At 39.8% G+C, this 21793-nt stretch overlaps 1 protein-coding gene across 2 annotated transcripts in view; it reads right to left on the reverse strand.

The window, feature by feature from the left end:
- Positions 1-21793, reverse strand: part of MAP3K5 (mitogen-activated protein kinase kinase kinase 5) — a 218375-nt gene that overhangs the window by 38082 nt on the left and 158500 nt on the right. For both annotated transcript variants that reach the window (XM_030853368.3, XM_060283713.1), the window contains exons 15-18: positions 12252-12385; positions 4725-4852; positions 3941-4077; positions 2912-3017 (exon numbers count right to left, since the gene is read on the reverse strand). In XM_030853368.3, the coding sequence (XP_030709228.1) occupies positions 2912-3017; positions 3941-4077; positions 4725-4852; positions 12252-12385 (505 nt within the window). The remainder of the gene's footprint in view (positions 1-2911; positions 3018-3940; positions 4078-4724; positions 4853-12251; positions 12386-21793) is intronic.

The raw sequence follows: 21793 nt of genomic DNA on the forward strand, positions 1-21793 counted from the left end.
CAGTGGGAGACAGACAATAAACTATAGTACAATAAATAAATAAATTATATAAATGTTAGTAAGTGATGTGTTAAGAAAAAAAAAAAAAAAGCAGGGGATGAGGATCAGAAGTGCCCAGGGGGCTTCCCTGGTGGCGCAGTGGTTGAGAGTCCGCCTGCCGATGCAGGGGACACGGGTTCATGCCCCAGTCTGCGAAGATCCCACATGCCGCGGAGCGGCTGGGCCCGTGAGCCATGGCTGCTGAGGCTGCGCGTTCGGAGCCTGTGCTCCGCAACGGGAGAGGCCACAACAGTGAGAGGCCCGCGTACCGCAAAAAAAAAAAAAAAAAAAAGAAGTGCCCAGGGAAGGGCTGCCATGTAAACAGGGCAATCACAGGCCTCACTGAGATGACATCCGAGTTAAGGCTTAAAGGAGGTGAGGGACTTAGCCAGGCAGAGAGTTGGGAGAAGAGTGTTATAGAAGGAAAAGCATGTGCAAAGGCCCTGCAGCAGGACCCCGCCTGGTGTAATGAAGGAAGTGCAGGAAGGCTTGTGCAAGGTGGGAAGGATAGGAAGTGGGTCTAAAAGGTAACGGACTCCGAGTAGGTCTGAGCCTTGTCCATCATTGTAAGGACTTTGGTGTCTATTTACTCAAAAAATAGAAAGCCATTGAGGTCTTTGAGTGATAGGGCTTGAATTATGTTTTTACAGGATTGCTCTGGCCGTGGTGTTGAGGGAAGACCGTAGGGGCAAGAGTGGAAGCAGGGAGAACAGGCTATTGAGGTCATGCAGGTGAGGTGGGAACTATGGAAGGAGGGAGGAACTGGTCCAAATTTGGACACATTTTGAAGGCAGAGCCAATAGGTTTCCTTGGTGGATTGAGTTGAAGCATGAGAAAAGAGAGGCATCATGGATAACTCTAAGTTTGGAGTGGCCAATCGAGACAGAGAAGAGGGTGGGTGGAACAGGTTTCGGGGAGAAGCTAATTCATTCCATTTGGCATGTTAAGTCTAGTTGAATTGCAGCTCTTTTCCTTACTAGATTTGTGACTTCAGGCAAGTTATTTAACCTCTTTGAACCTTAATTTTCTCACCATAGACTGGGAAAATGATACCTAAGGATTAGGGTTGATATATGAATTTCAATGAAATAACATATAATGCACTTAACAGGGATGCAGTAAGCGCTCCCTAGGGAGTAGTTGCTGCTGCCTTCCCTCTCACCAAATCACTAAGAAGTCACACAGGTCACTGTCTTCCAACTCAGTTCATCAGAGGTTGCCTATACCTGTGCCTTGGCCAGCACTGAGTTAAGTGCTGTGAGGCCTGCACACCCCAGGCCCTCGTGATCAGCGCTGGACACAGACCCATGCATATGTGTCACACACATCACATCATGAGAGGTCAGTGCAAGAAGTCCAAGCAAAGGGGTCCTGGAGGACTGCTTTACTACAACTTCTCTGGCGATTAAAAAAAAATGTTTTAAAGATAAGCAGCAGATAGTAAATTAACACCTTGCCCAAATCAAGAGTCTGAAAGTAAGGATTTTCTTTGCAGAAATTACTGAGTCTTGGCACCATCTAAAGTGACTCTTGCCAAATGGAGGGAGTATGAGGAAAAGAAATGTAAATATATTTAAAGTTGCTAGAAGGATGAAATGTATTTTGTTCAAAAAAATACACTGTAAATGTGTTTAATTCTGTGCCCTGAAATACCCACTGCCGTGAGAGTAGGAATGGGGTCAGAGAATTTGCTGATTGAATGTTCTGAGGCGAAGCCTTATAGACTTTCTCTCTCTCTTCCTTTCCCCTTTCAGGCTTCCAGAACAGATTCTTCAGCAAGGTGGAGAGAAAGATGGACTGGGCAAGAAGATCAAAGCAAAGAACAAGGGGTAGATTACAAATCTGAGTTCTATCGTTTCTTCTGGGTATGAAGTCCCTTCTCTCTCAATTTCCTCATCTGCAAAATGGAGGCCATGCCACCTCCTCACAGAATTCAGAAAGGGGGACATCTGTCCATTTTGCTTTATATTAGACCAAAGATAATTCATTATCTTTTTTTTTTTTTTTTTGGCCACACCATGCCACTTGCAGGGTCTTAGTTCCCTGACCAGGGATTGAACCCAGGGCCAAAGCAGTGGAAGCACTGAGTCCTAACCACTGACCGCCAGGGAATTCCCAATAACAAGAACTTAACATTTCATGAGAATCAGCAGAATAATGGAGTGGTAAAAACTTGGAGTGGAGAGCAGGATTGGAGTTCCAGATGTCCTCCCCATAACTGTTGGGCAGTCAATCTCTCTGAGCCTCTGTTTCCTCTTGGCTACTGTCACCTGTTTGGAAATCACTTTGTCTCCACCCTCCCAGGATTTTGCTCCAGCGGCAGCTCAGTAGCTGCATTGCCTAATTTCTCGGGGAAAGTTTTCTCCCCACCCTGCTTCTGAGTTAGTGAGTCACTTCCTTTTTCTGAATTGAAATCTTCGTTATTTATGTGCTGTGTAGGGGAACAGACCACAGGGAGTAAACAGATTAGGAAAGAGGGAACTCACAGTCCAAATGGGAAATGATTAAAGTATAAGTAAGAATCACTGAGAGGCTGGGCTAAAGAAACGTTAAAAAAAGGAATCTTGTCCGGATTATAGTGGGTGTAGACCAACCAGGAGAGAAGTAATGACATGAAAAGAAAAACAAATAACAAATTGAGAGTTAAAAAAAAAATCTTCAGCGGCATTAAGCAGGAGCCTGAGCGAGTCATATAAATACGAGGTAAGAACTGGGCCAGATCAAATTCTCTATAACATTTTTCAGGGCATCAAAAGATATCAACATTAATGTTGGTGAGAACACAGACTAAATTTCTCTCTCACATTATGCTCAAATGCAGCAACTATTTCTTTAATTACATGAGGTCTCTATCATCATTGCAAAAACATACCAGTAAAAGTTTCAGTACATGGATTTATGCCAGCAAGCCTCTTTGATGTCCCGAAATCAGAGATCTTGAGAACACCACTATAGGTATTAATCAACACATTGTCACCCTAGAGAAGACAGAATTTTAATCAAAAATGTTATCTTTCTTCCAATATTGTTTGTTGTTGGCTTGAAAGTCTAGTAAGTAAAGGTGTCCTTACAGCAAAAAGGACACTGATTGTATACTCTTCCTTAATAGTTAATCTCAGTAGTGAATTCTCGACACCACTTTCGTTTACATATTATCAGTTCACAATCTGCTACTCAGGTCACAAGGTCAAACGAGGTTTACAGATAGTAGGGGCTATTTGTGTGTGATATGGGTATGATAACTTACAATATTTTTAACTTCTCAATCACTTTCCTTTCTTTTCTATGTTGTTTTACTTTTTTCCTGGAATATTTAGGGGCAGCACAAATAAATGGGTATTTGGGTTGGTTTTAGGGTAGTAATATTAACTTACTTTCAATAGTCCAGACTTTGTCATAAATTTACTAGTTCTGAATATTCCCTTTTTAAGGAGAATTTCATAAATTATCTAATTTTAGTTCAACACATGAGTATATGATACTTGTGAGAAGTGGGGATTTTATTTTTTCCTTCTAACTATTCATCCATTAATTGAACAAATATTTACTGAGTAGTAAGTATACAAAGATTAACCAGCCTGTAAGCCTCTCGGGAGCAAGGACCATATCCTGTTTAACTTTGTTCTGCTGAGCCACCAGTCCCACAGGGCACCTGAAACAGGGCCAGGCATATAGTGCAAACTGAATCTTTTTTGGTTGAACATGGTTAAGGGGTTTATTCCTTGAGTAGAAGAGATAAGACATGAATATCAATAACTGACTCAGGGCAGAGTGATATATTTCTGCTGTTTCTAGGATTTACTTATCATTCCAAATTACTACCCATAAGACAATATGACTTTTGCAAATAAAACAATTACTCATCAGGGAACTTAGGAGAATGAATCCTAGCTCATCCTACCTTTATATCCCGGTGAACTATCTGATTGTCATGGAGGTATTTCAATCCTTCCAGTATTTGCTTGGTATAAAAGCCAATTGTTTGCTCGTTGTCTTTCAGTGGGCCCCATTTGGAACGAAGGAGAGCTGAAAGACTTCCTGTAAGTAGGGAGAGACAGTGGATAAAATCTTATCCAAATGAATTCTTTAAAGCACGTTAATAATGTACCATGAATTTAAGCTAACATTTATTGGTTATTAACAGTGGCCCAGGTACTATACTAGATACAGTACTTGGGCTCAAATATAAATAGGAAAGTGTCCCTGCTCTGAAGATGGTCATTATCAAACACAGTCAAAGACCACTCAGCTTGCTAACCTTAATCCAAGTCACGATGATTGATACAAAAACAGTTCTGATACTTATTTATTGTCCCCTGATAAACTGTAAGGTAATGTCATATGTCAAATTTTTCTGTACATTTAGACAAATTAAGACCTGTAAACTAGTAAATCCCATTCAATTTTACTCCTCTTCAAGGCCCTAGAAACATATTTTTTTAAAGTAAGTTGTTTTCTGAGGTTTTCCTATACTTTATTTATTTATTTTTATTGAGATATAGTTGATGTACCATATTATATAAGTTTCAGGTGTACAACATAGTGATTCATATTTTTTAAAGGTTATATTCCATTTATAGTTATAAAATATTGGCTATAATCCCTGTGTTGTACAATATATCCTTGTAGCTTATTTATATATAGAAGAAACTTACACTTTTTAAAGAAAGAAAACCATCTCTTACCCCCTGGGACCTGCTCCATGAAGATTTTAATGAAACCATTCTCACTGAAAGAGCCCAGATACTGAACAATATTTTTGTGCTTCAGATGCTTATGCAGTGCTATTTCTTCATGTAGGGGCTGGGAGTATCTGAAAGACATGCAAATGCCAGTGAGCTAATTATGTAGCCAGACTTTTGTGTAAAAATTTAAGCAATACAAATGGAAAATTCCCATATATGAAATCAAATATGACCATCTAAGCCCTTTATTTCTCATCACATAAATTCTGTGAAGTTGGAGCCCTGGTAGGGTCTAAGGGGAAATGTGTCAGGTACTGTTCTAGGTCTTCTGTATATATGAACTCATTTCTCACAACAAGCCCATGAGAAGGTACTACTAAGACGTCCATGTTACAGATAAGGAAATTGATTCACAGAGAGGATAACTAACCTGCCCAAGATCTCGAGGCTAGTAAGTGAAAGAGCTAAGATTTGAACCCAGGAAAACTGAAATCATCCACACAGCTCACTGTCCACATTAACATGACCTTCTATTCCACTGGCTTCATAAGTTTATTATTCCAGGAGATTCTTGCTCAGGAAGATAAAAATTGCAAATAATTTTAATATTCATTCCAGAACTTACTGAAAGGCCCAGCAACTCTTCAGTAGAAAACATAAAACCATTATATGCCAAGCCTCCTTGATTCTATTCTATCCAATTCTATTCTATCATAATTTTTTTACCCAATCCTAACCGAGCCTCCATACTGAAAGACCAGTTTTAGACCAGACCTCAAAATCATGTACTTGGTATATACTGCTTTATCAAATTATAAGATGAAAGTGTTTTGTATTTCTAGAACAGACAGAACAACACTTTTTTTTTTTAAATTTTTGTTGGAGTATAGTTGCCTTACAATATTGTGTTAGTGTCTACTGTACAGCAAAGTGAATCAGCTATACATATACATATATCCCCTCTTTTTTGTATTTCCTTCCCATTTAGGTCACCACGGAGCACAGAGTAGAGTTCCCTATGCTATACAGTAGGTTCTCACTTGTTACCTATTTTATATATAATATCAATAGTGTATATATGTCAATCCCAATCTCCCAATTCATCCCCCCCTTCCCCTTTGGTACCCATACATTTTTTTTGAATTTTATTTATTTTTTATACAGCAAGTTCTTATTAGTTACCTATTTTATACATATTAGTGTATACATGTCAATCCCAATCTCCCAACTCATCCCACCCCCTTCCCCCCACCCTCCACTTTCCCCACTTGGTGTCCATGTTTGTTCTCTACATCTGTGTCTCTATTTCTGCTTTGTAAATAAGATCATCATACAGAGTGAAGTCAGAAAGAGAAAAACAAATATCATATATTAATGCATATATGTGGAATCAGAACAACACTTTTGATGATTATCTGAAGTACTATGAAGTTTGTAGGCTCTTAACAATCCTGAATATTAATATACCATCATATATTATATTACTATAATTATTGTATAACTAACTGTGGTAGGATGTCAGCAACGATAAACATAAACAGAGACTCAAAGCTATTCCCTAATTTTTTTCTGTCGTACAATGGAGGCTACAGGTATGAAAGGCATTAACCACTAAAACATAAAATACAAGTGTACTGCCTCATAATTTGCTTCAGTTCTACATGTAAGAAATGCTCAGATCTTATAATGGCAAATCCATATAAGGAGAATGGATTTTTTTTTGGAATGCCAGTAAGAAATACTAGAATCAGTTAGTATTGAATAATGTATTAGTAGGTTACAAAAAACCCAAATTCATTTAATTAATTAATTTTAAAATATATTTTACAAATTTATTTACTTATTTATTTATTGGCCATGCTGCCAAGCTTGTGGGATCTTAGTTCCCTGACCAGGGATTGAACCCAGGATCTGGCAGTGAAAGCGCTGAGTCCTAACCACTGGACTGCCAGGGAATTCCTACAAATACATTTAATTTAAACAAACTTTTATATTCTGTGAAATATTACTCAGAAAGCTGCCAACAACAACAAAAAATTGACTTGTATATTAGATTTTTTACTAATTTTAGTTTTCTTTAGAATTGCTCTAAGAACTAAAGGCTGGTATTAAACTAACCCCCTTAACAAGGTATCAATTAGGGACAACACCATTTTGAATATTGCTTGAATGAGTTAACACAAGAAATACCAGTGTTACCAAGAAGATCCTTACGTAATGACTCTCAACTATGAAGACATTTACAAGTTACTTTTTCCATGAAGTTTAAAACAATTTATTAACACTAATCACTAAGATTGCTCTTGATATGCATGAAATAAAATAGTGGCAATATTGGGCCAATTCTATAGATTTGGTAGATCAAGATGCCTAAATTATCTGAAGCAAGAGGCTAACTCAGTTTATGACAATTAAAGGGCTCCCACCCCTGACACTCTATTAAATATCAATCATAAATGTTTAAATATAAGATCCTGGAGAAACAAATGTACTACACACACTCCTCCTTACGTAACCAAAGGATAGCTCAAAGTTACAATAATAGTCAGGATTCATCCTGGCTAAGAAAAAGAACTTTTCTCCAATATGGAAATGATTAGTAACACCTAGCAATCCTCACTAAATGTAAGTGAAAGTTTAAGTATCAAGCACTGAATTAGCATGAAATTATAATTTGCTCAGGTCAATAAGCAATGTTCGTCTACAGGAATTACAAAAAAAATCCCGTTTCTTCTCAATTAGCTGTGACAATGGAAAGAAGAAATGGTACAGATAGAGATACACGCATTTAGTTTTGAAAAATTATTAAGTCATACATGTCTCCAGAGCACCTCTGCTGAGTCAAATTCCCACTACAACCATCCAAAGCAGTGGTTCCCAACCTCGGCTGGACATCTGTATCTCCTGGAAGGATTTTTAAAAATACCAATGCCCACGACCCACCCCAGAATTCTGAGGGGTAGGGCCTGAGTATCAGTAAAGTTCCCCAAATGGCTCTAGTATACAGCTGGGTGGAAATACCTGATCTAAGTTAATAGTTGAGGGGTGTGTAGAATGTTAGCGGAAGCCAACCTGAGATGAACAACTAGCTGAGACAGACTATGAGAGTGTCCGTAAAATGCGCCAGCTCGCTCTTACGACGACTGTGATGCTCTAACGAAGCGTTTTTAGAATGTGAGGGAAACACAGAAGAAGCTGTTTTTGTTGCTATGATCCTTCACCCCAGATGGCAGTGGTTACTATATGCAGGATTACGCATTATTCATACCCATTCTACCATCTTAGCAATTATCCTTTGTAACTGCTACCAAAAGCAACCTGAAAAAACCTCTCCAGGTCACAAAGGTGGAAATACCTTTGTGTGCTGTATCTCACAATAACATGATAGACTTCACTGCAATCTTCTTTTAGAGGTCACAGAAAGATGTCCCACACTAGTTGTTCAAGAGAAGGGCTTGTCACACAAGTATTTTCAAACAACCCATATTATACCAAACGGATCTTTATTGGTGTTGGTGCACTCTGTGTGTGCACAGTGGCAGCTGAATAAACTTAAGCTACAAAGATAGTTTTAAAAGTGGTTTCCTTCCAAGTACCTATTTAAATTTATCTGGTGGTGGGAAAGGAGGTGATGTTGCTGCAGATTAGTGAGCTTGCTGCAGCAATTTGATAGTGACAACTCTTTAAAATCTTGTATTGCTTAAAAATCCACTCTATGTATATAATACTTAAGAACCTATAGGAATATTTAACAAAAATTTTAATATGACAAATTTATGTATATTCCCTTAGGTATTTAATGAATAGTTTCTATCACCATCCCGTAAGAACCCATATATATGTCTCATGAACTAACCAAGGGGAAACTGCAAAAATACCACAGAAAACATAAAATTGAATTTACTGTCTGCCTATCTAATATCTGTTCTTCCCTCTTTTTATGATTTTGTTTGGAGAAACAACTGGCCAACTTAAAAGCTATGGAGTTTCTAGCCTCCTTTGTAGTTATGGGTGTCCACTTTTGGCCAATGAAACAGAAGCGAAAGTATGCTGGACATTTCTGAGAAACTTTGTTTTCCTTTTTCCTCTTCCTGCCTGGAATGCAGATATGGAGGCTGAAGGCACAGTGGCCCCTTGTCACAGTCATGCACCAAGGATGGAGACTAAGGATGGAGAAGCAGAAAGAGAGCTGAGGCCTGGGACACTGGATGCATGGGAAAGAAAGGTGTTTTTTTTCAGCTTGGGGTAATCAGAGAAGGCGTCTCTGAGAGCCTGAGAATTGAACTGGGACCTAACTGATGAAAATGAGGCAATCCTGCCAAAATCTGGGGACTGAGCCTTGGTGGGCCTGATGGACAGAGAGAGCACAGCGTGGCTGCAATAGAGAAGGTGAGGCCCCAGAGGGAGGCAGATGTCTATGCTAAGGGTTCTGGGCTTTACACTGGTTACATGAGAATCCACTGAAGGTTTTAAGTGGTAGTGACACAATGTGATTTCAACTTGAGAACGATCTCTGTGCCTTCTCTGAGGAAGGGTGGAGTAGGAGTGGAGGAAAGAGTGAAGTGATCTTGAAGAGCCAGCAGTGAGCGGGCTTGAAGAGATCTTAGTTCTCTACACAGAAGTCGAACCTGGGTAGCCTGGATGAAAACCAGGAATCCTAGCTGCTAGTCCACCAGGGGCTAGAGGCTAGAAGCAAAGTTCCCCTGGTTCTTGTCCCCGTTTGAAAGCAAGAATGTTTCAAGGAGGCAAAAACTGTAAAACAGGCACAAAGTTTATTATTAGAGACACAGCACAACAAGTGGGAGAGCACACTAAGAACCATTTATTTATTTAAGACAGAAGCAAGGCAGAAATACACATCCAGAGAGAAAGGGTACAGGCGTCCTCTCTAAAGAGGAGGAGTGCAGTAAAGAGGTGATTTAAATCACTCATATAGGACAGTCCTTCCGGGTCTTTGTTTACCTTTGGCCAATTACCTTGTTTCTTTTTTCACACCTGACCTGTTCCCCAACATGCGTGCACAATTTTTTGCTAAGATGGATTCCACTGCAGAGGCCTGTGGGTGCATGTCCACACTTATTATGGGGTGGTGCCCCCTCCCTTTTTGACCCCCAAGGAGGCTTCCTTCCTGTGCATGTGCAGACTGGGAAGTTTTCCCTGACCTTAGGAGTGGTCATCTTATCTATTTACCTCAGCAGAGTTCAGCTCCGGCCACTAATTTTGTCCTTCGAGTGTCTAGGGAAAACAAGGCTTCAATTTTACTCCACTTGACAAACACCAGCTGTCCAGCCCAGGGGCCCATCTATCTCCTACCTCAAATGCAGAGACTAGTTATGAATCAGTTGCAGTAAGGAGTCTGCGTGGGAAACCCGAAGGCTTAGACTGGTGATGGGAAGTGGTTTCCTTCCACTTCCCATCACCCATCAAATTCCTTCCACTTCCCATCACCCATCAAATTCAGAAAGCATTAGAGGTTGAGACAACAGTAGAACTTATGATGGAGTAACATAAACTGAGACAGAGAGGAATCCAAATGAATTCTAGTAGCCTCAACACCTGGATGGGTGGGGTGAGATTAACTGAGATAGGGAATCCTGCAGGTCAAGCACATTTGAGGGTAAAAACTCCATGGTTCAGCTTGGGCCATGTTAACCTTGAGGTGCCTTTTAGATTTACAAGTGGAGAGGTTGGGTAAACACAGGAGTGTCCTTTCTGAAGAAAGCCGATCATGTGACTGTACCACGGTGGCCAAATACCGTGAACTTGAGGGGCAGCCAAAATAAATCCATGATGTAGCCCAGCATTGAAGTTTGGCCGAATAAGAAATGTTGCAACAAGAGACTCAATCCAATTCTCTCCCTTTCAGAGTCTGAATCCACAACATGTAGAAAATGTAAATAATTGATTGTAGGAGCAGCTACCTTACAAAGAGAAGCCGTAAGAAAAGCTATGAGGCAGCAGAAATCATGAGATTGAGAGAAGAGAGAATTGTTGTTTGGAGAAACAAATCGTAGGACAGGGCACTGGAGCATGGAGCAGCAGATAACCCTGCCACCACAGCTGTCCTGCTCCCCGCACAACTTTCTTGTTCCTAAAAACCATTCCATCTTCCTCAAGGCCCCATTATGTGTGGTTCAAACCATTTCCTCAAATATTTCTTCTCCTTCTCTTTTCTTTCTGGTATTCCCTTTAGGTATGTCACACCTTTTATAGTCAGCTCACAGTTTTTGGATGTTCTGTTCAATTTTTTCAGTCTTTTTTTCTCTTTGCTTATCAGTTTCGAATGTTTCTATCGACATATCCTCAAACTCATTTCTGTTACAGTGTTTTTCACCTCTAGCATTTCTTTTCCATTCTTTCTTAGCATTTCCATCTCTCCATTTACACTGACATCTGTTCTTGAATGTTTTCTACTTTTTCCAGTAGAGCCCTTAGCATATTAATCACAGTTGTTTTAAATTTGCCAGTCTGATAATTCCAACATCCCTGTCATATCTGAGTCTGGTTCTAATGCTTGCTCTGTGTCTTCAAACTGTATTTGCTGCCTTTCAGTATGCTTTGTAAAAAAACCCAAAACAAACAAACAAAAAAAGCTGTGGAAATCTGGACATGATGTATTAGGTAAAAAGAACTCTGCTAAATAGACCTTTAGTGGTATGGTGTTGAGGTGTGGGGTGAGGGGAAGCATTGTTCTGTGGTTTTGTGAATTAGTCTCTTGTCTTTTAGAGAGCCTGCACTGCTGAGCTGTGTACTTCACAAATGTTTCTCAGTCCCCGCTTCGGTGGAATAGGATGGCTAGAGGGGCCTGGGGTTGGGCATGTCTCTTCCCCTAGGTTAGTTAGGCTCTGATGACACAGAGTTTAGGCTCTGGTAGAATAGTTTCTCTTGAGGGCAGGCCTTGTTAAGAACAGGTGTATTTCCAAATGGTTATTTCCCCTCTACCTCTGCAGGAAGCCTGGGGAAGGGGACTTTCTCTGACATTCTTTGTGAGGATCTGATAGGGCTTCTGCCCTACAACTGTGTCTCCAATGTGGGGGGCGGTGGTTTGTCCTGTGACGTCGCTTTTCCAACGGCTCGGAAAAAGTAAGAGTTGTTGATTTCTCAGTTTGTTCAGCTCTCCACTTGCTGTTTAGGATGGAGTGCTGACTTCCAACGTCATTACACGTCTGACCGGAAATTGGAACCCCTGGTTCAAACCATTTCTGCTGGTGCTTATTCCCCATCTATCTAGATAATAAACCAACCATGATCCAACATAACCTGAGCCCAACACACGCAGGACTATTCTCTTTTCTTCTCTTTGAAAGTCCTGTCCTTGTTACCTCGGAGATGCCATCCTTCCCCACTAAAGTGTTGTGCTTGAATCACTGAATGATGCAGCAGCTAAACTTCAGAGGGAGCTAACTAAAGCCATGGAGTTTTCAGACAGAGTTTCATTAATTAGAATATTACCAAAATATTTTTTAAAATGCTATTAACAACGAAAATACCTTAGAAAACAGCTTTCATTAGTCACAATTACTGTACCTGCTATCTCTCTCTGGGATTTCCTTAATGGCGATTCTGACTTGGTTGCTCATATCTCGACCTGCATAAACTATCCCATAAGTGCCTTTTCCTAAAACGACTCTGTCACCATTTTCGTCATATTCATAGTCATACTACAAAAGGAAAAAGGGGGAGAGAAGATTGAAAATTAGTTGCAGTCCACATTTTAAACATCAACTTTTTCCAAGAGCATTTTTTCTTATTTTATCAAATGGCTTTAACGAGGAAAAGAGTAAGACGAAGTTCAAAGCAGCAGCTTCAAGAACCAAAATACAGACTCAACATAGAGCATAGTGTGTTCATATTTTCACAACTGTTATGAATAGAGGGGGGACTGTATTTAAATCTGTAAAGGTGCTTCTCCAAAAGCCCACTTGGAGTTTTCTACCCACTGAATCCTGGTTTTCACTGATTCTGGAGATGAGTATGATTAGCATCAATGTCTATCAATAGCTATCACATCTCATTAACCTTTCTTTTGTTTTTCAGCTTTTGGTACTATGAAAGTATTTCACGCTCTGCCAGGGGAATAAAACCACTGAAAGGCTTTGCTTAAGAGGAAAATTTTGAGGTCCTACTGGTTGACAATAATAAAGTAAGGATTATTTGTACTTCAGCCCCGATTCCCAATTCCCCAAGATTAAAAAACATTTTAAAAATAAAAATGAAGGAAACATTTCATTTTTGATGTAAAAAGGAAATATTTACAGCCCTAAACCCCAAAGCGTCAAGCGTGTCAGTTGAATATGGAAAATGGATCAAATGAAAGGGGTATAGTGACATTTGGTAGAGAGGGACCTTCTCAGACCTGGAGGTGTCACCCAGAAAGGCACATCTTTTGTTGTGAACTTAAACTACAGGATTCAGGGTCATCAAATGATCAAGCCAAGTGTCTGTAGAAACCCAATGTAAAACTACAAACCAGCAGGGGAGACCATAAGCACAAGCTCCTTCTTTTGTCTACATTTTGCTAGAGTATAAAACTGACAGCATATAGCTAGGTTCAACTCACTGAAGGGTTTGAGTTAGCCATTAAAAAAAACCTGATTTCTAACATTCATAAACCTGCAAAGTTAACTTTAAAACAAAAAAATCATCCAAAAGAGGATAATGATCTGACAGTCACTAACAACATAGCCTTAAAATATACAGAGCTGACAAAATTACAGAGAAAAACAGACAAATATAAATCACAATAGGTTTTAATAGAACTCTTTTAGAAACCAATATATCTAGCAGACAAATTCAAAATAGAGACCCTAATGGCACAAATAACAAGTTTGGTATAACAAATACAGAGAGAACCCTGTATCCAGATATAAATTCCTTTTGTGCATATATGAAAGACATAAAATATTTAGTCACATATTAAGCCACAAAGAAAATTTAGACAAATTTCAAAGAATGGCTATCATAAAAACCATGATCTTTGACTATAAGATATTAAAAATAAGATAGCCAAAAGCTATGTTTGAAAACTGACTATTACAGTTTAAAATTATCAAGGGATTAAAAAGTAAATGATCATGGGAATTACAAAATAGTTGAAAAGAATGACAAGGAGATGAAAAATTTCATGGCTTTAAAGAATTGCATTAGATATAGACACTATGGAGAACAGTACAGAGCTTCCATAAAAACCTAAAAATAGAACTACCATACAACCCAGCAATCCCACTACTGGGCATATATGCTGAGAAAACCATAATTCAAAAAGAGTCATGTACCACAATGTTCATTGCAGCCCTATTTACAATAGCCAGGACATGGAAGCAACCGAAGTGTCCATCGACAGATGAATGGATAAAGAAGATGTGGCACATATATACAATGGAATATTACTCAGCCATAAAAAGAAACAAAATTGAGTTATTTGTAGTGAGGTGGATGGACCTAGAGACTGTCAAACAGAGTGAAGTAAGTCAGAAAGAGAAAAACAAATACCGTATGCTAACACATATATATGGAATCTAAAAAAAAAATGGTAATGAAGAACCTAGGGGCAGGACAGGAATAAAGACGTAGACATAGGGAATGCACTTGAGGACACGGGGAGGGGGAAGGGTAAGCTGGGACAAAGTGAGAGAGTGGCATGGACATATATACACTACCAAATCTAAAATAGACAGCTAGTGGGAAGCAGCTGCATAGCACAGGGAGATCAGCTTGGTGCTTTGTGTCCACGTATAGGGGTGGGATAGGGAGGGTGGGAGGGAGACGCAAGACGGAGGAGATATGGGGATATATGTATACGTATAGCTGATTCACTTTGTTATAAAGCAGAAACTAACACACCATTGTAAAGCAATTATACTCCAATAAAGATGTTAAAAAAAAGAATTGCATTAGAAAAGAAAGAAAAATTTTAAATGATCAAGTTAAGTGGTCAGTCAAGAAAATACAAAAAGAAGAATATATTACTATCCAAAGACAGTAGAATAAGTTTCTGGTTTTGGCAATACAGTAGGCTAGGTATGTGAAAATGTTGGGCTTCCCTGGTGGCGCAGTGGTTAAGAATCCACCTGCCAATGCAGGGGACACGGGTTCGATCCCTGGTCCGGGAAGATCCCACATGCTGTGGAGCAACTAAGTCTGTGCGCCACAACTACTGAGCCTGTGCTCTAGAGCCCACGAGCCACAACTACAGAGCCCGTATGCCACAACTACTGAAGACCGTGCACCTAGAGCCTGTGCTCCACACCATAACGAACAGTAGCCCCCACTCACCGCAACTAGAGAAAGCCTGTGCACAGCAATGAAGACCCAATGCAGCCAATAAATAAATAAATAAATAAAATTAAAAAAAAATTATCACTTAAAAAAAAAAAGAAAATGTTCCTGTCCAAAATACCTAGATAAAATAAAATACTTCTATTGCCTAGCCAGGCTTATAAAAACATAAAGAAGACTTCAAGGAGCTAGAGATTAAGAGGAAAAGGAACACTAAAGGGATAATCACAAGAAATGATGTCCCTGCAGCCCAAGCGGTGGGGATGAGGGCAGGGCTTTCAGACTTATTAATCTAGGGCAGAGGTTGGCAAACACTTTCTGTAAATGGCCAGATATTGAACATTTTCAGATTGGTGAGCCAAACGATCTCTGTGGCATTGACTCAACTCTGCCACTGTAAACAGCCTATTCAAATGGGCATGGTTTTGTTCCAATAAGACTTTATTTACCAAGGGAAGTGGTGGGCTGGATTTGGTCCTTGGGCTCCAATTCACCAATTCCTTATCTGAGACTTTGGTCTTAATGGTCATTGGGGACAGGAAATGAAGCCTTGTGCCTATGCAAGGTGAGGAGCTGGAACACATAAAACCAGGGTCCTTGAGGACTATAACATGGTGAGATGGTAGATTAGAAAAAAGTCAGCCCACTGCACTGAGAAACAAAAAGAAAGCTTATCTGTCTTAGACTAAGCTCTGAGTTGACAAAAACAAGTCTCCTCTGAATACTTCCAACCATTGGCCGATCCTCATGCTGTCTGAAGTTTACATTTACACTTACAATTAATACCCGTAATTGGTCTTGAGCCTGGGAAATCCCTGGAGTGACAACAGAAACACAGCAAAACATTTAAAAGGAAGACTCCCTTAACACAGGCTATGCAGGATTCTCACTGATAATGCACCACTGAAATTGAGCTCACAATCCAAAATTTTAAAATATATAATGAAACAATTCACCATCAGTGAGTGTTGGCTGATTTGACAAATATCAATCCCTAAAATTTCACAAAATAAAACAAATTGAAATGCTAAAATAAGTACATTTAACATAAAGATATAAAATAAGAAATCCACAACATGAGAAAAGGATAAGACACTCTAGAAAAGGCCAGACAGATTTGAGACAGACTCAAACCTAACCTCCAGAAGTTGAGCCCTAAGTAGGAGAAGCAAAAATAAATTCACACTCAGATATGATATAGGGAAACTACAAAATATGAAAGGCAAAGAGAAGATCATAAAAGAAAGCAGAGATAACAAGGGCAAATTACCTACAAAGTAGGTAATCAGATTACTTGGTGAACTCTCTGGGGTATACACTCTCAACTTGAGAGACCACTGTCACAGAGGATGAGGAATATGGGGGCATACTGTTACCAGCTTGTTTATTTGTTTCCAATAGGTTTCCAGGCCTTGACAGAAGGCAATCAGGCTGTATGCTTTTGGGGAAAGCTATGCCCACATGCTAGGACCGAGTGAGCACTGGTCTCCCTGTTGTAGACCCTTCTTTGGCAGAGGAAAGAGGCCAAGCTTTGGAAGACAGGTGTCTACTTGCCCGGTGGCAACACTGTACCCAATGTACAATAGAGAATACTCCTTGCTACCTAATATATGGTTGAAGGCTGTCTTAGACCAGAGGAGAAAACTAGATATGTTTACAGGATGAGAGAATAGGAAACAGGGATCATTTAGCAGTTTCCCCACACTAAGATAAAACTCCAGCAAAGAGGCAGTAAACATAGTCCAAAAATTCCACTTGAAGGAGTCCAAGTCTCTACACCCAACTCCTGTGGCCCGGACTTCTGCCATGCTGTACCATGCATGCCGGAACTCTACCAGCCAGGACCCAGGCTGGCAGGAGGCAGGACAGGGACCATCACCAAAGTAGCTCATCTTCGCCAGTGTGTCTATCAAGGGGACAGAAACCTGTACACTGAACCTAGTACTACCACCACCTTACATTATTATAATGCACTATAATTAAAAGAAAAAAAAAACAGCTTTCAATAACCTACCTCATTTGATGGTCATAATAAGCCTTTGTCATAGTAGGGAAGGTCTATGATTAGCTCCAATTTACAAATGATCAAAAGTATCTTCCACTGAAAGTATGTCAGAGCAGTGGTTTAAACCAGCTCATCAGGTTCCAGGTTTTCTGTTCCTTCTACTGCCAATGGTGAAGGAAAATCCTTTTACAGCATGAGAGCTGCATCTTAGTTCTTAGTTCTGGTTCCAAACACCAGTACTGTAAAGATGTTCCAGCACATTGTCAATATCCAATGAATACCCATTCACTTATTCAAGCATACAGTAGACATCTCTTGGCCATCTTAGACTCCATTCTTCCCTTTCCCTTACTCCCCACATCAAACTGATTGCCAAATGCCACCAGGTTAATCCTCACTGCTCTTGCCTCATTTCAGGCCTTCCTTGCTTCTGTACTAATTCTACAGACTCTTAATTGGCCTCCCTGTCTTCTCCTCTCTTGTTGCCCTGTTCCCTAATTCATTCTCCATTAAGTGGACAGTGAACTTTCCAAAGTTCAAAGTTCCAAAGTGAGCTTTCCATGTTCATACCACTGCCTCTGCTTTATCCGTTCCTCATGACTTTCTGGATCAAATCCAAACTCCTTAGCCTGGCATCAATGCCCTTCAGGACCTTATTTCTGCCTCTGTGTCTAACCTTCTATCTCATCAGTGTCCCCCCAGAATTCCCAGGGAGGTTCCACAGATCTTTGTGCCTTTACACATATGCGTTTTCTACCTAGGTAATTCTGCCTTCAAAACAAGGAAGCTTTCTTGAACTGTCCACCTGACCCTCAAAAGCTGGGTTAGATTCTGGTCTGATATGCTTCCAAGGCCTTCTGCCCTCACTCGCTCACACCTTTTTCACTCTTCTCTTACCCAAATCTGCATTCCAGTCTGTACTCTGAGCTCTTTGAGAACAGGACTTTAATTTCTCTGTCCCTAGTCTTAGCCATATCTGGCTTGTAGTAGAGGCTCAGTGATTATTGGCTTAATTAATCAATCAGGCTATAAAAAAATTGATGAGACCCTTTTTAAAAACCAGGTGCCAAAACAAAACATTTAATGTTGCTATCCATTTATTTTTGATTGAAAGGAGCTTTGCCACAGGGATACTTACTTAACATAGAGAAGAATATATAAGCCTTGATGAAACTGCTCAAGTTTTAGTTTCCCTAAGGAATGTAAAGCATCAACAGACTATTCCTTTTTAAAAAAACAAAATTAAGTATAGAAGTTGACTCCTGTTAAATGACGTGGTCATGGGAAAAATCAAAAGGGCTTTCAATAAAACTGAAAACCGTTCCAATGGGTAGCTGCCGCTTGGTTTCTCCATCTTTTTTAACCCCTTTTTCCTATTCTTACAATACAGAGATATGAATTGAAAAAGCAGGCTTGAGAAAACTGCCCTGATCTACAAGAAGAGAGAATTATCTATGTGATGGCCAGAAAAAGTAGACCAGAGCATTGGCCAGAAGCCAAGGGAAGGCAGGGTCTGTCAAATGACAAGTAGGTAGAAAAAGGAAGGTGGGGACAAGGCGAATTCAGTATTTAAAAAAATAAAAATAAAATTACACTGCTTATATAGCTCGCATTCTATTTCTACGACAAAGGGCTAGCAACTCAGGCTGTTGCTGAGGGAGACCACTGCATTCTGAGGCAGTGATGAGGACGCTTCTAGAATCAGCCCTCTCTTGTTGCCTGCCCACAACTGCCTAAACTGGCACTGGGAGGAGAATGAGCGTAGGAAGACAGTCCTGACAAGGCCAAACAACGAAGTGATGACTCACTTAGTCCTTGCACCGTCCAAGGATCCACAGTAAAACAGCCACCTTCTAAAAAGCCATGTACTTCCCCCGGCACTTAATCACCTTAGCTGAGTAGTCACCTCAAAAAGCCAAACGATAGCTTTGCTAATTTTCAGTCTATATCGCCTTAGTAATATGTAAATGCTGAAAACATTAATAACTACATTAATTCATTTCATAATTCATGAAAACATTAATGCTACTAATAGCATTAATAGAATAGGAAAAACGCTGCAGGTACAGATATCTAATCTCATAGCTCTCTCCTCCCTCAGATCTTTACTCAGACCTTCCCTTCTCAAGGAGCCTTCCCTGGCTTCCTTGTCTAAAATTATACACCCTGTTTCACTGTAACTTCCTAAATCCTTCCCTGCCTAATTTTTCTCCTCTATACTGATCATTATCAAATATAGCATGTATTTCACTTATTTACTCTCAGTCTCCCACTATACTGCAAGCTCAGTGAAGACAGGGATTTTCTGTATTTTGTTCTCTGCTGGATCCCCAGCGCCTAGAGAGTGCCTTCCACAGGTGTCGAATAAACATTTGTTGAGTGAACTGATAGAATCCACTTGGACCCACTAATGTGGTACCAAGATTATTTTAAGCTGAAAACATCTGAATAAATTGCAGCTGCAGAAAAAGCCTTATCTAAACTTTTTTTGCTGACTTAAGCAAAGTCTCTCGAAAATACAGCTGCCATGATCCCCTCTCCAGGAGGTTTAGGACCACTTATACCTTGATAAGAAATGACTAAACCAAACCTTTTCAAAACTTTCAGTACCTTCCACTTGTTTCTCATTAGTTTCCCACCATGTTGCTTTCCCTTGAAGTCCTATTAAGAACTTTCCTTATTAAGATAAATAAACTCTTAACTCTAGTTGTTCAGGAATCACTTCTTTGCGTGTTCCCTCGTACAGAAATAAACTTTGTCTTTTCTTCTGTAATCTGTCTTTCGTCAGTTAATTTGCAGGCTCCCAATTACTGAACCTGAGGTGGTAGAGGAAAAAGTTTTTTTTCTCACAACAGAATAAATGAATGAGTAACAAACTGATATTCTTATCATACAACACCAGAAGTGATAGCTTTTCTCAGGCAGTGCAGTAATTGTGGATGTTCAACTTGAGATCTGTACAAAAACAGAAACAGGATGCCAAAGAAAAACAAACCAGTGTGCTACTGGATGACTCTGAATTGATTTAAATGAATTCTAAACCATCATTCACTGTTAATGTCTGTCTGTGAGACAAATCAACAGAAAAAAAAACGGTAAGGTATTTCATCATCCGGCAGATGTCTGAGTGAAAGGAAAACATTCCTTTTATCTTGCTTGTCCCTAACCCATCCCACAAGGGGGCAACTTCCTCTCTATGCACCCTGGAAACTACATATAAACAGGTTCACAGGGCCAGCTGCTATGATTACCTGAGGCTTGTGTCAATCATATGCCCATTTTGATAAAACAGTGAGGTAAATATTACAAATGCATTAAAGAAAAAGGACGAGGAGGGGAAAAGAGAGGGAGAATATATGTATGTTTGGGAGAGGCATGAGGAGGAAGACAACATATTCTGTATTGAACACCAAAGTACCTCAGTAATTTATGGCTTTTTCAAGAATCTAAAAGAGAGAGAGAGAGAGAGAGAGAGTGAGAGAGAGAGAGATGAAGAGAATGGGTTGAGTGGCTTGATTATGGTATTCAGCTTGATTATGGACTTAACATTGATTAAACAATCTTCAAGCTCATTTCCCAGCATTTACTCTGCCCCCTGCAATCCACATCCCCCTCCCCCCAGTTTGAGATATGGTTTAAACAGCTCTGGTTTTGTCACTCCCCAGCTTCAAACCCTTCTAAGCCTTCTGAATGAACTTCTGCTTGGATGCCTGACACCATGCAAGACTGTGGTGAAAAGGGAAAGAGAGCCACAGTCCAGCCTTGGGATGTAAACAGTCTGGTGCAGGCTACTGAATTACAAGGCAGTGAGAAGAGCTAGGGCAGAGGAGTGGGCAAAAATGCTGTAAGAGCAGAGAAAAGTGAGAAGGGGTGTTGAAAATGATTCAAAAGTAAAATGATTCAAAAGTCAAAATGACCCTTGAGCTGGATCTTAAAAAATTAGGAAGCAGTCACCAAGTAGGACAAAGCAGAAAAAGCATGTGGAGTTGGGCACCTGCACGTCAAGCCCAGAGGCAGGAACAGCCTGGCTGTCTGAATAATGGAAGGGAGTTCGGCATTGCTGGACCGCAGAGTGCAAAGGAAAGCTAAGTTACAGCCAGGGAGGTAAGAATGTTCTATGGTGTGGAAATCTTCTACAAAGAGTAGCATCAAAGCTTTTTCATTTTAAGTTTTAATTTTTTTCAATACCATTTGCAGCGACATGGATGGACCTAGAGATCATCACACTGAGTGAAGTAAGTCACAGAGAGAAAGACAAATATCATATAATATCGCTTATATGTGGAATCTAAAAAAATGGTACAAATGAACTTATTTACAAAACAGAAATAGAGTCACAGATGTAGAAAACAAACGTATGGTTACCAGGGGGTAACGGGGCGGTGGGGGGAGGAGGGATAAATTGGGAGATTGGGATTGACATATACACACTAGTATATATAGAATAGATAACTAATAAGGGTCTATTGAATAGCATGGGGAACTCTTTTCAGTACTCTGTAATGATCCATATGGGAATAGAATTTAAAAAAGAGTGGCTATATGTGTATGTATAACTGACTCACTTTACTGTACAGCAGAAACTAATACAACATTGTAAATTAACTGTACTCCAATTTAAAAAATTAAGAAAAAAACAAAACAAAACTTTTTAATTAGGGGAGTCACTGGATTAAATCTGCCTGAGAGATCTCTCCAGTGATGGCAGGGACAGTGTATTGATGGCAGGAGAGATATCAGGCCACATGAGAGATTCTGAGGACCTGAGATGGGGGACTGATGGAAT

Source organism: Globicephala melas, chromosome 14 (assembly GCF_963455315.2).
Source record: "Globicephala melas chromosome 14, mGloMel1.2, whole genome shotgun sequence".
NCBI lineage: Eukaryota > Metazoa > Chordata > Mammalia > Artiodactyla > Delphinidae > Globicephala > Globicephala melas.